Source organism: Hermetia illucens, chromosome 4 (genome assembly GCF_905115235.1).
Source record: "Hermetia illucens chromosome 4, iHerIll2.2.curated.20191125, whole genome shotgun sequence".
Classification (NCBI taxonomy): domain Eukaryota; kingdom Metazoa; phylum Arthropoda; class Insecta; order Diptera; family Stratiomyidae; genus Hermetia; species Hermetia illucens.
In genome coordinates, this window is record NC_051852.1 from 109,587,888 (window position 1) to 109,603,565 (window position 15,678).

Consider the following 15,678-nt stretch of genomic DNA (forward strand, 5'->3'; position numbering starts at 1 on the left):
TCTCATCTCTTAAATCGTATATTTCACCAAAACAAAAACATATTTTCCATCTCAATATAAAATCACAACTAAAATTTTAAAGTATCAATTGACACATTTTTAACTCTCAAAGTAGACAAACATTGCGCTTGATAGAACAGACTAGAAGTAGTAAAACATGAGAAAGAAACACTTTCAATTCAATATTTTTCTGCCATCATCAATACAACAAGCGCACTCCATCCAGTAAACGGTCTACATCCAGAGCCAGCTCCTGTTGAATCATTGTACTGCTCCCAAATATAACCTGTTTTATTATATTGCTTAATGATGTTAGTTATCAAGTTGCTCCTCAACTCCCTATAAATGCGCTTCGATTCTTCCATAAAAGGCCCTTCTTGGGAACCATAATAATGAAGAGCTCTCAGTGCTAAGTAATTTATATTTATCCAAATTTGACCTCGCCAATATGGGGGATCATGTTCGGTATTTCGTTTCATATATAGCGGCGATGATTTCGCTAATGATCGTAGACCATAGTCGGACCAAATTAGACTCGGATCGCGCATAAATGTCAACGTTTTCCCAAGTTGAAAAGAGGTAGGTTCTAGAATTTGTAAAAGAAGCGGGAAAAGGCTCACATAACCAAATGACGAATCCACATAACGCCATTCAGGAGCTTTTAGAGCTATTCTTTTCGTCGTATAGTGCAAAGGTTGATCGATCCGTACTGGCTCTTCTACTTTTCGCAGAACTACTGAATCTGTGTGGAGCCCCCAGTCCGAATAAGTTTCTGTATAGGAACTTAAGTGCAACTCGTTCAACAATGTATTATCAGATAAGTAAGAAAATGTTTCCCAATATTTCAAATCATCTCTTCCAAGCAATTTTGACAAATCTGCCATAACACCAGCGGCAAATGCGATCCAACAGCGCAAGTCAATGTGACGCTCTTGATTCGTAGGAAATGCTGGACGCGGATAATCATCCAGACCAGATGCTAAGGTTTTAGGATTCAACTCAGTAGTAGAAGTGTCATCTCGCCCCCGCCACCGATACGTGCCAAACAATTCGCCCTTCTGAGTCGTATTGTACCAAGCAAACCACAATTGCAATCGGGGATATAATTTATCTAACTTGGCTTTGCGATTGAAGTGCGATAGTTCAGTTTTGAATTTCGTTATAATTTTATGAAGTGTGAGGAAAAATGTTGGTGGATTCGCATACGTATTTTTTTGTGTTACGAATTCTTCTGGCACTTTTGATAAAGCTTCCGCTCCTAAAATCTGTTCGCGCGGAATCCAGCCTTCGACATTAATTAAGTCGAACCAATGACTGATGATATCTAATTCGATATCCAGATCCCACTCACTGATGAGCAATCCGTGAAATCCTTCATCCCAAAGGAAACCTCGGGGGAAGAAAGAGCGTGATGGTACCGCTGTATATAACGGTGCCTTCCAATAGGGTACAGGTTCTTTAGTGTAAACACTTTGAACTCTAGATGATCCATAAAAATATCCAATCCCACCCAACATATTACTCAGGGCAGCCTTAGCAAAATTAATATCCGCCTTAGAAAAACCTTTACTATTCAACCCAAAAATCTTCTCAAATTTTTCATTGAAATCTTTACGATAATCCAATAGTCGCTTTTTGTATAAATCACCGATAAGTAATGGACTATCAATGTTGTTTTTCGTTGACATCGATTTATAGGCAATTTCTAAGGTGAAAGGGGCTTCCATAACATACTGGATTACAACAACATTGTCCTTGAATCGACGTCCTTGGTCGTTGAAAAGTGCTTCCCCTGATAAAGATAATATCTGCCTATTTTGACCAAGCGGTACATACCGCAAGTAGCCTCTAGCTAGAGTTCGGCGCAAGTCTTCGAAATTTTCAACGGCAGTAGTTAGGTATGAACGATGCACGATTGTATTGTTGGTGAAAAATCTCATCTCGAAATCACCAATGGTTGGAGCCTCCCCGTAAATACCGTCGGGTCGATTGAGCGAGTCTAAAATTGCTCCAAGTTTGCCGTCAGACTTTTCATCCAAGGTTGTGTACCAGAACAAACCCATCTAAAAAATTGGAAAAAACGGAATTGAGTTGCGAAAGGAACTACTGTGGGAATTGGGTAAAAAATATTATTTGAGAAACTAAATTTTAAAATGGATAGCAAATGGATTCTTCAAAACTTACCTTTCTCCGCGCCGAACTGTTTGATTGATTTGCGATATCTACTTTAATTCTAGCTGTCCAGTCACCACCCAGATCATTTTCTACAGTTTTCACAAACGACGTTTCAACTAGGAATGGTGGATCTTCTATTTTTTGAACACCAAAATATCTGCCGTCATGCAGATTCCAACCGTACTTTTTTATTTCATCACCTGTGCTGCAGTAATGCCTGAAATGAATAATAATAATAATAATTGTTGGTGCAACAATCAATATTGGATCAGGGCCTTGAAGTGTGTTAGAGCACTTTATTTAAGACCGCAACGGTACACTACAGTACAATGTGGTCAGCATTGCGCTTGAAATGATTAATATTTTTTTTAAAGAAATTACTATGGAGACAATCGGTAATTACATCAAATCAATTAGTTCCATCGAATGATAAATGTATGTCTCCTGACCACTAATTTATGGAGTATGGGGCATCCGCATCGTCCCTTTGCAGTTATCGTTTTTTTACTTTTATTTTTAATTTCAATTTTACTATTGTCGCACTTAATTCTGTGCAAGTGATAAGCCCATAGCAGAATATAAAATAACTTCTTAACGTAAGCCTGAGTCAAATCAGGGTAATAATCTCGGACGAGTGCAATGCTGACCACATTGGCTCCCACAGTGTACTGCTGTAATGTACCGTTACGGTCTTGAATGAAGTGCTCTCACACACTTCAAGCCGCTGATACAATATGGATCGTTGCGCAAACGATTATTAAGTATTAAGCAGAATAAGAAATAGGAGAATGAGAAATTAACTCGAAGACATCGAACCCGAATGATCTACTTGGCATAGGTTAAAAATGTCGAGGGTTTCTGACTACAACTGGCTCGTAGAAGTAGAAGTTTAGAGGCAAGCCTTTGGTGACCCTAACAACAATGATGGGGGATTAGTAGATTTCTGCAAATTTCACCAAGGATTAAAAAGGAGTATGTTTTTTAAGGGATAATGCAGATTGGATACTGCAATCCTAAACTAACACTAGGGTAGTATACGCTTATGTAATACAGCGCTACTTACAAATCCTACTGTTAACGCCACGTTGTTAGGCACTGGACAACAGAAAACATAAAATGAGGGGGGATGAAAGACGACTTTTCTGCCACGAAAGTGGGCCAATTAAACCTGATCACAGTATACTATTATTTTGGGACACGAAACTGATCCTCGGATCGAATCGGAAACACAACGATACCTACACAACCGAAAAGAACTGCTGGCGCTTTTAGAGTACACAAAGAGGTCTAAAAGTAAAAAAGGGATGTTTTTGGCAGTCCAGGAAACGAAATTATAAGCAGTGAAGTATTACTCTCGAACGGACACTATTTTCAAAAGCAAAGAAGTCTGGCCCGGGAGATTGCGGCCTAGCTTTTTTCGAGCAAAAAAAAATTCTACCCGCAACATTACAGATTTCAGACTAATCAAAGAAAGAATTGACCTTGAGCCAGTATTTGGTTCACTGCCCTCGAACGATGTGAAGATAGTACTCGAACAGCGCCATCGCCACACTGCTAGGGCCTTCCACTATATAACTAAGGAGAACGAAAGCAAGCTCATTAAATTTTGATAGCAGCGCAAAATACCTTATGATCAATAAGTACCGAAAATTTTTAATTTGAACGACTCGCGCATAGCAAAACCGGTTAATTTTTCAAATTGGTATCACCTTAACCGACATACACGTCGATATTTTAAAGCCAATGCATCATTATTATCTGCCTGGGATCTAGATACATCAGTCAACTTTATACTTTTTGGCCCAATTTAATATGTATAGTTTTGTTGAACAAAGAATTTTATTGAAATTTTGTATTTCCAACGAAATTTCATGCGCTGATGCATTCAAAATATTGGAAGTCTTCTGTTGAAAACTCGCCATACTAGTGGTATAAAGACTTTAAAAGTGGTAGAGGATCTGCCTCGTTCCGGACGTCTATTTACGTGAAACAACGACGAAAGGGTCACAAAGGTAAAATAAATGGTGCTCGAAAATCGTGATACCAGCCTAAGAGAAATTGTCAGTGAATTTGGCATTGTATATGGAACCGCTTAGAACCTTGTAGTGAAAATTTTGTGTATGAGACGTGAAGTGAATAATAACCCGAACTTCATGAAATAAATAATTATTGGTGATGAGAAATCTACGAATTTGACATGGAGACAAGTCAAAAATCGTCCGAGTGGTGCTTCGAAGACGAACCGAAACCGAAAAGGCAGAATACGAGAAAGAAAAGACCAAAATCATGACACCCAGAGAAAGACCCCAATCAGACAAACCACGGTATTAAACGATTCCAACTTCGAAGGTCGACTGTTTTGAGTACTTAAGCAGGAATGACAATGAAACAGATGAAATCAACATGCGGTTCATGCATTTTACCTTGTACTGCCAATTTTAAAAAATAAAGATATACAGAGAAAAACAAAAAGTAAAAGTCTAATTCGACCTGTTTTCTGAAACAGGAGCGAGATGTGGACTATGACCCAAGCCGAGAAGCAAAAGATTAGTGTTATTTCTTCGGTTGTGTGTGTCGTTTTATCGGCATATTTTATAATGAAATAAAAGACAAATTATATTTTTTAAATGCCGAATAGTGAGTTTTTTTTTATTCCTCAAATATACCGGTATTTCGAGGAACATTTGTCCTCTTCCTCAGTGAGTTTTTGTCTAAACTGCTTATGGTCCAACTTATTCTTAAATACCGAAGCCCACACCTTAATTGCTAGTTAATTATCTAATTAATCCAAAAAGCCAACTGTGGACATTGTTAATTCTTTTTTCTTCTCGTATCTTGTCTCTAATGCGTCCCTTAGGTTATCCTCGAGCAAAGCAAGTTATGCTCAGTTTCCTAAATTAGAGGCTCCTTTCGTTCCTTAGTCGACAAGAGTAGAGACGAGGACTTCAGGAGGCCAAAGGCCCATATTGGACTGTAAGACCATAAATACACAAGTCGGAATACCGAAAGCTCGCGCTTTGGTTTTGTGTTCATCTTATGTAAGAAGCTTCAACGCACATTTTTCTATCCGTATATAGCTACAAATCCTTCATATTTTTCCAAACTACAAGACATACGTACATATTACAGCCATAGATATTATAATCATCCTGAACAAACAAACTGCCTATTTCCGAATACTGTACATATATATGCACGTATATAAACTCGTACCCATATTTCCGATTTACTTCGGGCACAAAAGCATGCATATGTACATATATAGTACGTATATTAAATACGGCTGGTTTAATGTACAAATATATCTATCTGAATTAGACACTACCCGCAAACTTCATTAGCATGCATATACTATAAACCTAATACATGCATCCCTGTCTGGAGTAATTGATATTCATATACAAATAGCTAAAAAATTAAAACAAAATAATTCTCTCCTCTTTTGGATTTTTTTTTTTCAGTTTTTCCGGTTGGGTAGGTTCTGAGAACGAGACCTGTTACATTTTTTGTGGGCCATATTTTGAGCCCTCACTCCCCTATGTTTCACCCAATATCAAATATGAAACCAGTTTCGAAAAGTACTAATTTGATACCCCACAGGGCCACATTTTGTTTTGTTTTGTTTCACACAAAACTTTAAAAAGAACCCAATTCCACCGCCCATCATCAGCGGCAAATTTTCCAAGCACAGACCCTGCCACAAAATCAGTTGTGGTTTCGACTGATCGGCAATGTACATCATACAGGTCGACGTTACACGTACGCCGTTAAAACAAGTCGGCAAACCGGAAGCTGGGCGCTTCAGGTATGAAAGGTTTTGTTTTCTTCTTGTGTGAGTATATTTGAGTGTAGAACTATCCCCTTTGTACGTAGCCCGTTAAGAATATGTATTTAGCATTTCAGAATTAGTGCTTCGGGTTGTAAATTTACACGGTAAAGACAACTGAGCAACTGTAACTTTGTTACTAATAGTATGATTTTGATCAAACTTGGGGATAATATGCTTCATATTATATTTTATACTACCACCAACTTTTATAACTCTGAGATAAACTTAAGGGGGTTTTACTTAATTTTCCCAAGTACTAGTAGTAATAGTAATATACTATTATTAACTTAATTTGAACAGATATCGATATGGAGAGTATTTTGAGGCCTGGACACCATATAAAGGCAGCTTCATGTTTTTTTTCAGATTTTTCGGTTGGGTAGTTTCTGAGAACGACTCATGTTACACTTTTTTATGGTCATTTGTTGAGCCCTCACTCCCCTACGTTTCACCCGATATGAAATGTGGATTCAGTTTCGAAAAGTAGTAATTGAGTCTTTTCATTTGATACCCCACATGACTACATTCTGTGAAAAAAAACCCCTCTATTCACATGTATGGGCCACTTGCTATATGTAAAGGGAACATCAGACCACATGCTCTCACAAATTTTCGAATCGGTCTAGATTAGTTAAAGAAATCATCACTTTCCACCCCTCCCACTCCCCGCCTTTTTAACAAATCTCAAAACTAAGACCGGCTTCGAAAAGTAATACAAACAATCAATCAAGGAATCAAGGAAGCAGAAGTCACCGCAAATAACAAAGAATTTTGCTACCGTAATCACGAAGGAGCATGAAGGTGGTCATGACCTTTTCCATGGTCCGATGGGGCACGTTAACGGTTGGATGAAATGCTGAAGGAGTGAGAGGAGCACTTCACAACAATCTTCAATTGTGGTCAAGTCTAAACAGAAGCGAAAATATTTTTGCCATCAACGCGATCAGGCGGAACAAAACTGCTACTTCCACTCATTTATAAATCAGAGATTTTTCTCAGCGAATCGAAAAAGGGGATGAATATTAAGATGCCAGAGAAAGGTGCTCGTCTTTGGTGCAACGATTGGAGGAGTATTTGCATATTTTCGAAAATAATAGGTAGAATAAAAATACTACTACTACTGGTTTCCGTTCAGATCTTTCTGTACCAAGGGAAAAGTCACACGCTACATCGTGTCACAAATGCTTTCTTTCACCGACTTTTACTTCTCCTTTTTTATCATTCATGCATTAAATTCTGCTGGAGATATCATCTTTTCTCAAAAACCTCCCCTACGCTGATGACGTCTAGTTGCTCCCGTATCCATAGCCAAATGGCTATGGATTTGGAAAAGGAGATGAGCCGAATCGCATTAAAGATATTAATAATAATCGTTGGCGTTACAACTCAATTTGGTGTAAGCCTTGAAACGTGTTAGGGCACTTCACTCATTCATCATTTTGGTTGGATAAATTCTGAGAACAAGACCTGTTACACTTTATGATTTAAATTTTGGGTCTTAACCTCCGACTCCTCCAACTGATATTGGCAGTCAGGAAACTTCGGAAGAGAACTAATTAAACCTTTAATCTGATAACCTACATAACCATATTCTGAAAAAAACGTACACACCCCCTTTCACATGCCACTCATTGCTTATTCATAGACCACACATTCTTACCAAATTTCGTGGAAGATAGATCAGCAGACAGAACAAAAACGAGATTGATGCAAAACAGCGTTCACCTGATGTTGTTAAGATATCTGCCCCTAGAAATTTGGGACAAAATCGTCCTAAATTCCCACACCAAAAAACGAACTAATAAGATTACGCCAGCTGACGCAGAAGATTTCACACGTCAACTAGCGTAGTTTTGAGCGGCTAATTCCCGGTAGTTTAAAAAAGACTACTGATTTTCTAAACACCCCGAAAAATCTCAAAAACCAACATGAAAAATGAAATCAGTCCGGCGTATTGTTCAAATTGCCGTCCGTGCGCTCTTAACAGCATTTAAATCACTAAGCTGGATTCTACAGAACTGCAAAAACTTCAGTTTCATTTTAAAAACACGGGGAAGAGCCTTCAGCCTTTCACTGAGTGCCATACAAACGCATCTGGTATTTGCTGCGCTGAAATCCCTAGTACCAAATGAACTCGGTTAAATTGCTCTACCGCAATTGAAAGATTAAATTTGGCTGTGCCAGGTATATTAAAACCACTCCAAGCTTCTCCGCTATTCATCAAGAAAGCGCTTTGCATCCATTACTCTTTGCTCTTGAGTTGCATCTGCCACGCTAGTATCCACCCTCCAGTGCCCACCCCACTGCTATGTAGATGAGGTTTACTTAGCGTCTCGCAACAAAGCTGATCTCGATCAACTTGTGCAAAACTGGAATGATCTTCTCATGTAACAAGGTCTGAGAGTGAACCTGAATAAAACAGAGTTTTCGAATGAAACAATCTCGTCTGCTAGGTCTCCCAAGAATTGAGCGATTTAAGTATATCGGTGATGGTATGGTCAAGTAATTCGCACTAACGAACTGATTAAGATTGGAATGAACATCCAATTTGTTGGAAACGACCCAATGAGATCACGATTGCACTCAAACCTAACCTATGACCGGGAAAGGGGATGGATATGATCTAGACAAGTCGAATTTCCTCGAAGTAAAACGTTTTCACAATCCAGAAAGCGCTTCTTCTAGAGACTCTACCCTAGTCGTTGCAGGCAAAATCCCCGAAAAGGCTTTTACTGACTTTAGCTCTACTTTTCTAAAAGTTTCCATCAGTTTGAATTAGTAATATATCGAGCGAGTGTGAACTAGGTCGACAACTCGTGGAAGTCGAGAGTCACGACAGGTTGTTTTGTTTTTTCTATGTTTTAATTATGTTACTTTATATTGTTGTATGTCTAGGCACACAAAAGCGATTGCTTTTCGTCCCAATCGAAAGCGATGAACATCCGGAAAAACTGTTACGTAAGATCATGATTCGCGAGAGAGCACGTTGAATAGAGTGTCAAAGGCTAAACTGCTGTATTTTATGGTTCGACTAATCAAAATGTATGCTCTCCTTAGCAAAAGGAGTTCATCATATTCGACTACCTTTTGGAAAACGTTAGGAAGTCAAACGCCACGGGCCCACGATCAAACATAGGGGCGAATCTATGATAGTACGGTGTTATTTTTCTCGTGATACAGTTGGACCAATTATTAAGGTCGTGGGTGCAACGACTGCAGCCAAATACTGTAATTTATTATCGGTATCTATGCTACCCCATTCACGCGAAAAATTGGGCAACGATTGAATTTTTATACACGACAATAATCTGAATTTTTCAGCTCAAATGACGAAGAGTTGACTGGCATGTATGGTAAACGTCCTTCAATGGCCTGCAAAAACCCCTGAATTGAATCCCATTGAACACCTTTGGAAAGCCATTGACAAAAAGATCAGAAAATGTAATTTCACAAAAACAACTGACCTCGCTGTCAATGAGTAAGAGTGAGTAATGGATCTGATATATTGCCGAAAGCGGTAAGAATGAAAGTGGTTACTTTATGACACCTTTTTTCAATAATTGAAATTACACATCTTATTCTATATAAAATATGCTACAAAATCATATATAAACATAAAATAAAGGTTAATATATATTCGTTTTTGAACGAAAAGCATCTTCGAAAAGATTGCGCACTTTTTTTCTGGTACTTTATGTTCATGGCATAAGCATAAGTTCACATTCTCTACACAATAGAGAGACTGAAACTCATTTCCCACGAAAACGCATTGGAAACGGCGGCAATCGATTTAAATCGACAATAAATTACACAATTTTTCGACGAATTACGTGTCTGCTACTCGCGAGAGTTTAAACTCATCGTATTTGAGTAAAACCAAATTTAGGGAGAGGTCATAATATGAAACGAGAAATTCTGTTCACTCCACATTAAGAGGACTGGATAAGAACAAAATGTCCCACAGTAATGCAATATTACCTTATTCCCTCTTCACTTCGGAGGGTATCCTCATTATACCACATCAATCCGATATCAGGTGAGTGCGGGTCCCGCGCTTTCATCCCGAAGTATGCGGCTGGCCGGTAAGAGCCCCACATAAGCGACAACCTGTTATTATCATATTTGTCGTAGACGACCAGCTGAAATAAAATATACCGTAATCACGGATTAGTCACAACGAGAAATAGCACACTTGCCTTATCGCCCTCGAACGGTGTGTTCACCCGAGTCTCCAAGTAGCCCAGGTAACCAAAGTAGACGGCAATCGCCAGGCAGGCACTTCCGAAAGCCATCCTCCACTGCGTCATTACCAGCAGTCTATTGCCCCCCGTAGCTGGCTTCACGGGCGTCTGGCTCCCGGCGCTGCTGCTGCTGGTTCCATTGTTCGGCTGCCGCTGAGGCGCCTTCTTGGGGTTTTCACCGCCAGAGTTTGCGGCAGCGTTGGCATTCTTCCTAGATCGGGCCTGCAATGCAGCGAAGATTTTATGACCCAATCAGATTTACGTTTGCTGGTTGGATGCTGTACTTGCGGTTTTTGTCTTACCATCTTCTATAGGTCGTCCTTCTTCAGTGCAATGTCAGCCCTACCGTCAACATATTATTACCGCCCGGTGGATTAAACACGTCAATTTGTTTACGGTTTAACAACCTGTCCAGGTATTGTGCCAGCTAGACTTTGACAAGTGGTGACGTCTCTTAGGTTCCACTTTCTCCACAGTCAACGCTGAAAATGGATCAAATGCTTGAACCATAATTTTTCAGTAATTACTACACATAGACTGGTTGAAGAATTAGATTAATTGGTCTAACCAGTCAGTCCACAGATTGCCGGTTTCGACCGCTTGCTCTTCACAGTTCTGCAAATATAGTTACATTTTAGGCGGTCACATACTACTTACAAATATTTGCTAGTGCTGAGCGTCGTTTGTATATTGTAGGAACATTGTGATAACAGTTTGAAGGTGAAAAAGCCCAAAATTTGTGGTTGTTTCGAAATAACGTTTAAGAACATTTCCCTTATGTTTACAAAAATGTTCAAGATATTTCTATTTACTTTCACTTATTCACATTTTTCTCATGCGGTTTTTCTGAGTTATACGTGTTGTCAGATGCATTCTGAATTCATCATTTAAATGGTAAAAACAGAAATGACCTGTTTCTCGTTGTAACTCTATCCAAAGTCACCAAAATATCCATCCTCCATTTTTTAAACGTAATTAATCGTGTTAAGATAGCAGAAGAAGCAGTCGAGAAGAACTAGTAAATCCAGCGTTAAAACGATTTTGACATCCGCAAAGTACGTACCTGTTACGCTAGTGTGTGGTTACAGTCAACATCCTAAACACGAACTTCAAACAGTTCTGCCCATAGAATGCTGTCGATTTAAAACAAGTCGGAAAACCGGAAGCTTGACGCTTCAGGTATAAAAGGTTTTGTGTTTCCCTATGTGAGGAGCATAACGTAGTTCTCCATTGGCTTATAGCATTGACCCGAGATATTGAAATCGTTCAGTTCTGGGCAAGTTACTGCCATTGCCAAAATTGAGCGATTTAAGTATCTCGAAGGGCAGGTTACTGCCATTGCCAGAACTCAGCGATTTAAAAATCTCGAGTCAACGATATCAGCCAATGGAGAACTGCATAATGAAATTGTTTCACGCATTAATGCAACCTGGATGAAGTGGCATTCCCCAACTGGTGTTCTTTGTGATCGACGTATCAGCGCACGTCCCAAATCTAAAATTTACTGCAATGTCGTCCGTCTGCCACTCTCTATAGTTCTGAGTGTTGGCCGACTATAAAGGACAATGAACGGCATCTTGCGGTAATGGGGACGAAGATGTTGCATTGCACTGGTGGCGTGACACGTTTTGATTACGTCTGAAATGAGAATATCCGCGATCGATATGGGTTGGCTCGATCGCGGAAAAACTACAAGAGAGGCGTTTTCGATGGTGTGGTCACGTAATTCACGCTAACGAGAATTCAACAACCAGTATTGATCAGAACATCGAAAGCAATGGTAAGCAACCAAAAAGCCGGCCGATACGCTGGATGGGGATTTAAAGGTCTTGCGATTACATCCTGATCAGGCATTTCATAAAATAAAATGACGAAACCGATCACCACGAGCCGACCTCGCTTGTGAACGGAAGGCTGAAGAAAAAGAAAAAGATTTGAGGAGCGGTGAGTGCACGATAGCTCGGTGTCACATAGCTAAAAATTCCATTCCCCTCTATTTTCTAGAAAACGATTTAAATAAATCATTTGATGGAAAGCCCTGTATTGATAATGGTCAACCTTATACGCTTCACGCCCTCAGGTTAATATTATTAGCGAATGAACACAATTTAACCAACATAAAATATAAAAAAGGGCTAGGGAGAATTAGATTCTTCTTGAATGAAATTTTAATATTTCACTCGAATTTCAATTATTCTCGTTAATTATGACGTCAGCATCTTATTTGTATGGCTTAGAATGCTGTTAATTAGCACGAAATTGCGAAACTTTCCCACTAATAGTTGGATTTTCATGAAACCTGGCATGTGTATGCACAAGGCTGTCCTCTATGTCGGTGCAAAATTTAGTACACTTAGGGGTAACTTAAGGGGAGTTTCTTAGTCAGTTTCTAAAAGTTGATAATATACTATTAGTAAATTTTTTGAGCAGATACCGGAATAGGACATCTCTCGAAGATTAGATTTCACATAAGTGTTTTACAAAAAACCTTAAAAAGGGCGGCAGATAAATAGATTCTTCATAAATGCGACTTTAATATTCCACGCGAATGTCAATTATTCCGGGTAATTATGACGTCAGCATCTGATTTGCATGGCTTTGGAAGCAGTAAACTCGTGCGAAATTGATAAGTTTGAACTGCTATAATTTTGGCGTTAATTGCCCGATTTCCATGAAATTTAGCACATATATACGAAATATTGTCCCCTATGCTGGTACAAAATTCGTCCTAGTATGAATTTAAGGGGGGTTTTTCAGTAAATTTATAAAAAGTAGTAATATACTATTAGTAAGTTTATTTGAGCGGATATCGGAATGGGACATATTTTGAGGCCTAGATTTCATCTAGGCGCACCACGCTGATTTTTTGCGGATGTTTAGGTTGGTTAGTTTCCGAAAATGAGTCCTGTCTCACTTCAAGTGCGTACATTTTGACTCCTTACTCACGCACTTTGCAATTTATGCCAAAACTAATGCCAGTCTCGGAAAGTACAAATCGAGACCTTTCATTTGATACCCTACACAACTATATCCGGTGAAAAAAATTTTGGAATCCCCCCTTTGCATGTATGGGGACCTCCCTTTAAACTCCACCTAAATTTATGCCACTCACTGTATGCGTGGGACTTCATAGTTCCCATCTGTCCACCAAATTCCGTTCAGATCGGTTTAGCCGTTTTGGAGAAAAATGCGTGTGACAGACAAGCAGACAGGCAGACAGACATTGAATCGATTTTAATAAGGTTTTGTTTTACACAAAACCTTAAAAAACAATGAAAATTATGGTGGGCAAGGTCAGAATTAATCCACGCACCCAATGGGCATGTACCATATCGCCAATGAAACCGAAAGCTGGGCGCTTCAGGCATGAAAGGTTTTGTGTATTCCTTAAATAAAGACATTTAAATATGCATTTGCCCCATTAGTGCGTAGCGCGTAATATATGTATATGTTATGTGAGAATATCCACTTTCGGGCGATATTGACATTCATAGTCTTGGTAGAACCGTAGTATTATTAGCTTTATTTGAAGGGATATCGGTTCCTCGGTTTTTTATAACTTAACGTAAAAAAATACAACGAATTCAAAAAAAATTTCACAAATTCAGTATTTTGTTTTATTTAAAAAATATTTGCATATTTGAGGTTTCAGAACGGCATTCCGCAAGTGGCTGCCGAAATACGTATTAGGGAAATAAACGAAACAAGTCGAGAAACCGGAAGCTAGACGCTTCAGGTATGAAAGGTTTTGTGTATTTCTTTTATAAAGAGATTTGGGTGTGTATTTGTCCCATTAGAATGTAGCACGTAAAATATGCGTATATTATGTGAAAATAGCCACTTTCAAGTGATATTGACATTCATAGTCTCGAATTTGCAGAGTAGCGACAGCTTTGACCTAGTATTACTTTGTTAGTAATAGTGCGATTTGCACCAAATTTGGCAGGATCATGCTCTATGCTGTAGCCTATATTGTTGCAAAATTTTGTGATTCTAGGGTGAACTTAAGGGGGGTTTTCCTGTCAATTACTAAAAATTATAGTAATGTACTATTACTAACTTTATTTGAACAGGTATCGGTATGGAGAGTATTTCGGAGCCTAGGCACCATATAGTGGCAGCCTCCTGATTTTTTTCAGATTTTTTGGTTTGGTAGTTCCTGAGAATGGGTTCGTTAACAAAATGACCACTTTCAACCCCCCGCACTCCCCACCTTTTCAACAAATGTCAAAACTAAGACCGGCCTCGAAAAGTACTAATCGAGACCTTTAATTTGATACCCCACATGACTATATTTGATGAAAAAAAAATTCACACCCTCCCTTTGCATGTATGGGGACCCCCCCTTAAATTGGACGTAAAAGGATGTAACTCACTATATGCGTGAGCGTTCACAGTTCCCACCTTTCTACCAAATCTGGTGCCAATCGCTATAACCGTCTCCGAGAAAAATGCGTGTGACGGACAGACAGACAGACAGACAGTAAACCGATTTTAATAAGGTTTTGTTTTACAAACAAAACCTTAAAAAAGGAAAGTAGAATCTGTTTATTTGTTCGGACATGAATTCTGTCAATTCAAACACGCCGGACGCAACACGCAATGGTATTGCATTGAGGTTTACGACTGTTTCTAGGGAGCAGACTAAAGAAAACTACAACAAAACAAGCGGGACCCCGTACGGCATACAAACTGATTAACCAGGCAAAGGTACATCCCCGAAATACTGAGAGTCCGGTGATTACACCCAAGAAGGGAAAAGTCGGGACGTCAAGCAGTAGATTAAAGATTAGCATTGGTATACTGTGAGGATAAGAGCCAACAAAGACCACTGCTCAAAAACCGGGAGCAAGGAAAAGCACTCCTGAGATCAATATATCAGGGGTGAATGCAGGAATCAGGAAGCCCGCCATTAGCTATGCTAATGCGGTCAAGGGCATTCAACTGACCATACTACAAGCAAGATGGAGGGCAAGAGTAGACTCCTCACGATCGGGATAGATGATCAATCCCTGGAGGAAATCAAACGTCGGAGTTGCCATATTAACTATCGATTTGGCAACATATCTGTGCATGTGCACAGCGAAAAGTCGAGGAAAGACCCTCGGAGGAGACATCGGGTGGAACTTACCGAGATCCCCGAAGAAATCTCGGAGGCCATAGAAGCGGAAAGGACTAGATCCGTCAGGGAAATAGGCCTGCTGCCCAGTGAAGAGCAAAAGCTGGACGACCTAGACCTAGATTTTCTAAGGCTTAGGGTGAACAGTGACGTGCGGGAAAGCGCCATGTCGCAAGAGAAGGGTGATACTCCGACAGAGGAGAACAGCTCCAAACAAAAACGAAGCCAGTAGTCAGCACTTAGATCATCATCATCAACGGCGCAACAACCGGTATCCGGTCTAGGCCTGCCTTAATAAGGAACTCCAGACATCC

General features: G+C 39.5%; 1 protein-coding gene across 1 annotated transcript; it reads right to left on the reverse strand.

Annotated features, from left to right (window-relative positions):
• LOC119654286 (alpha-glucosidase 2) lies at positions 1–10,708 on the reverse strand. The gene is made up of 5 exons (XM_038059574.1): positions 10,548–10,708; positions 10,201–10,467; positions 9,983–10,143; positions 2,185–2,392; positions 1–2,063 (listed from the first exon to the last, which is right to left on the reverse strand). Exons 1-5 carry the CDS (start codon positions 10,548–10,550, stop codon positions 180–182), a joined length of 2,523 nt encoding a protein of 840 aa, XP_037915502.1. The 5' UTR covers positions 10,551–10,708; the 3' UTR covers positions 1–179.
• Positions 10,709–15,678: the final 4,970 nt, after the last annotated feature.

Bases quoted from the DNA above. Each gene is read 5' to 3' on its own strand.
- LOC119654286 (XM_038059574.1), bottom strand. The intron at 10,144-10,200 runs GCAAGTGTGCTA...ATTTTATTTCAG, and splicing joins CACCGTTCGAGGGCGATAAG to CTGGTCGTCTACGACAAATA. The intron at 2,393-9,982 runs GTAATATTGCAT...TATTCATTTCAG, and splicing joins CGAAGTGAAGAGGGAATAAG to GCATTACTGCAGCACAGGTG.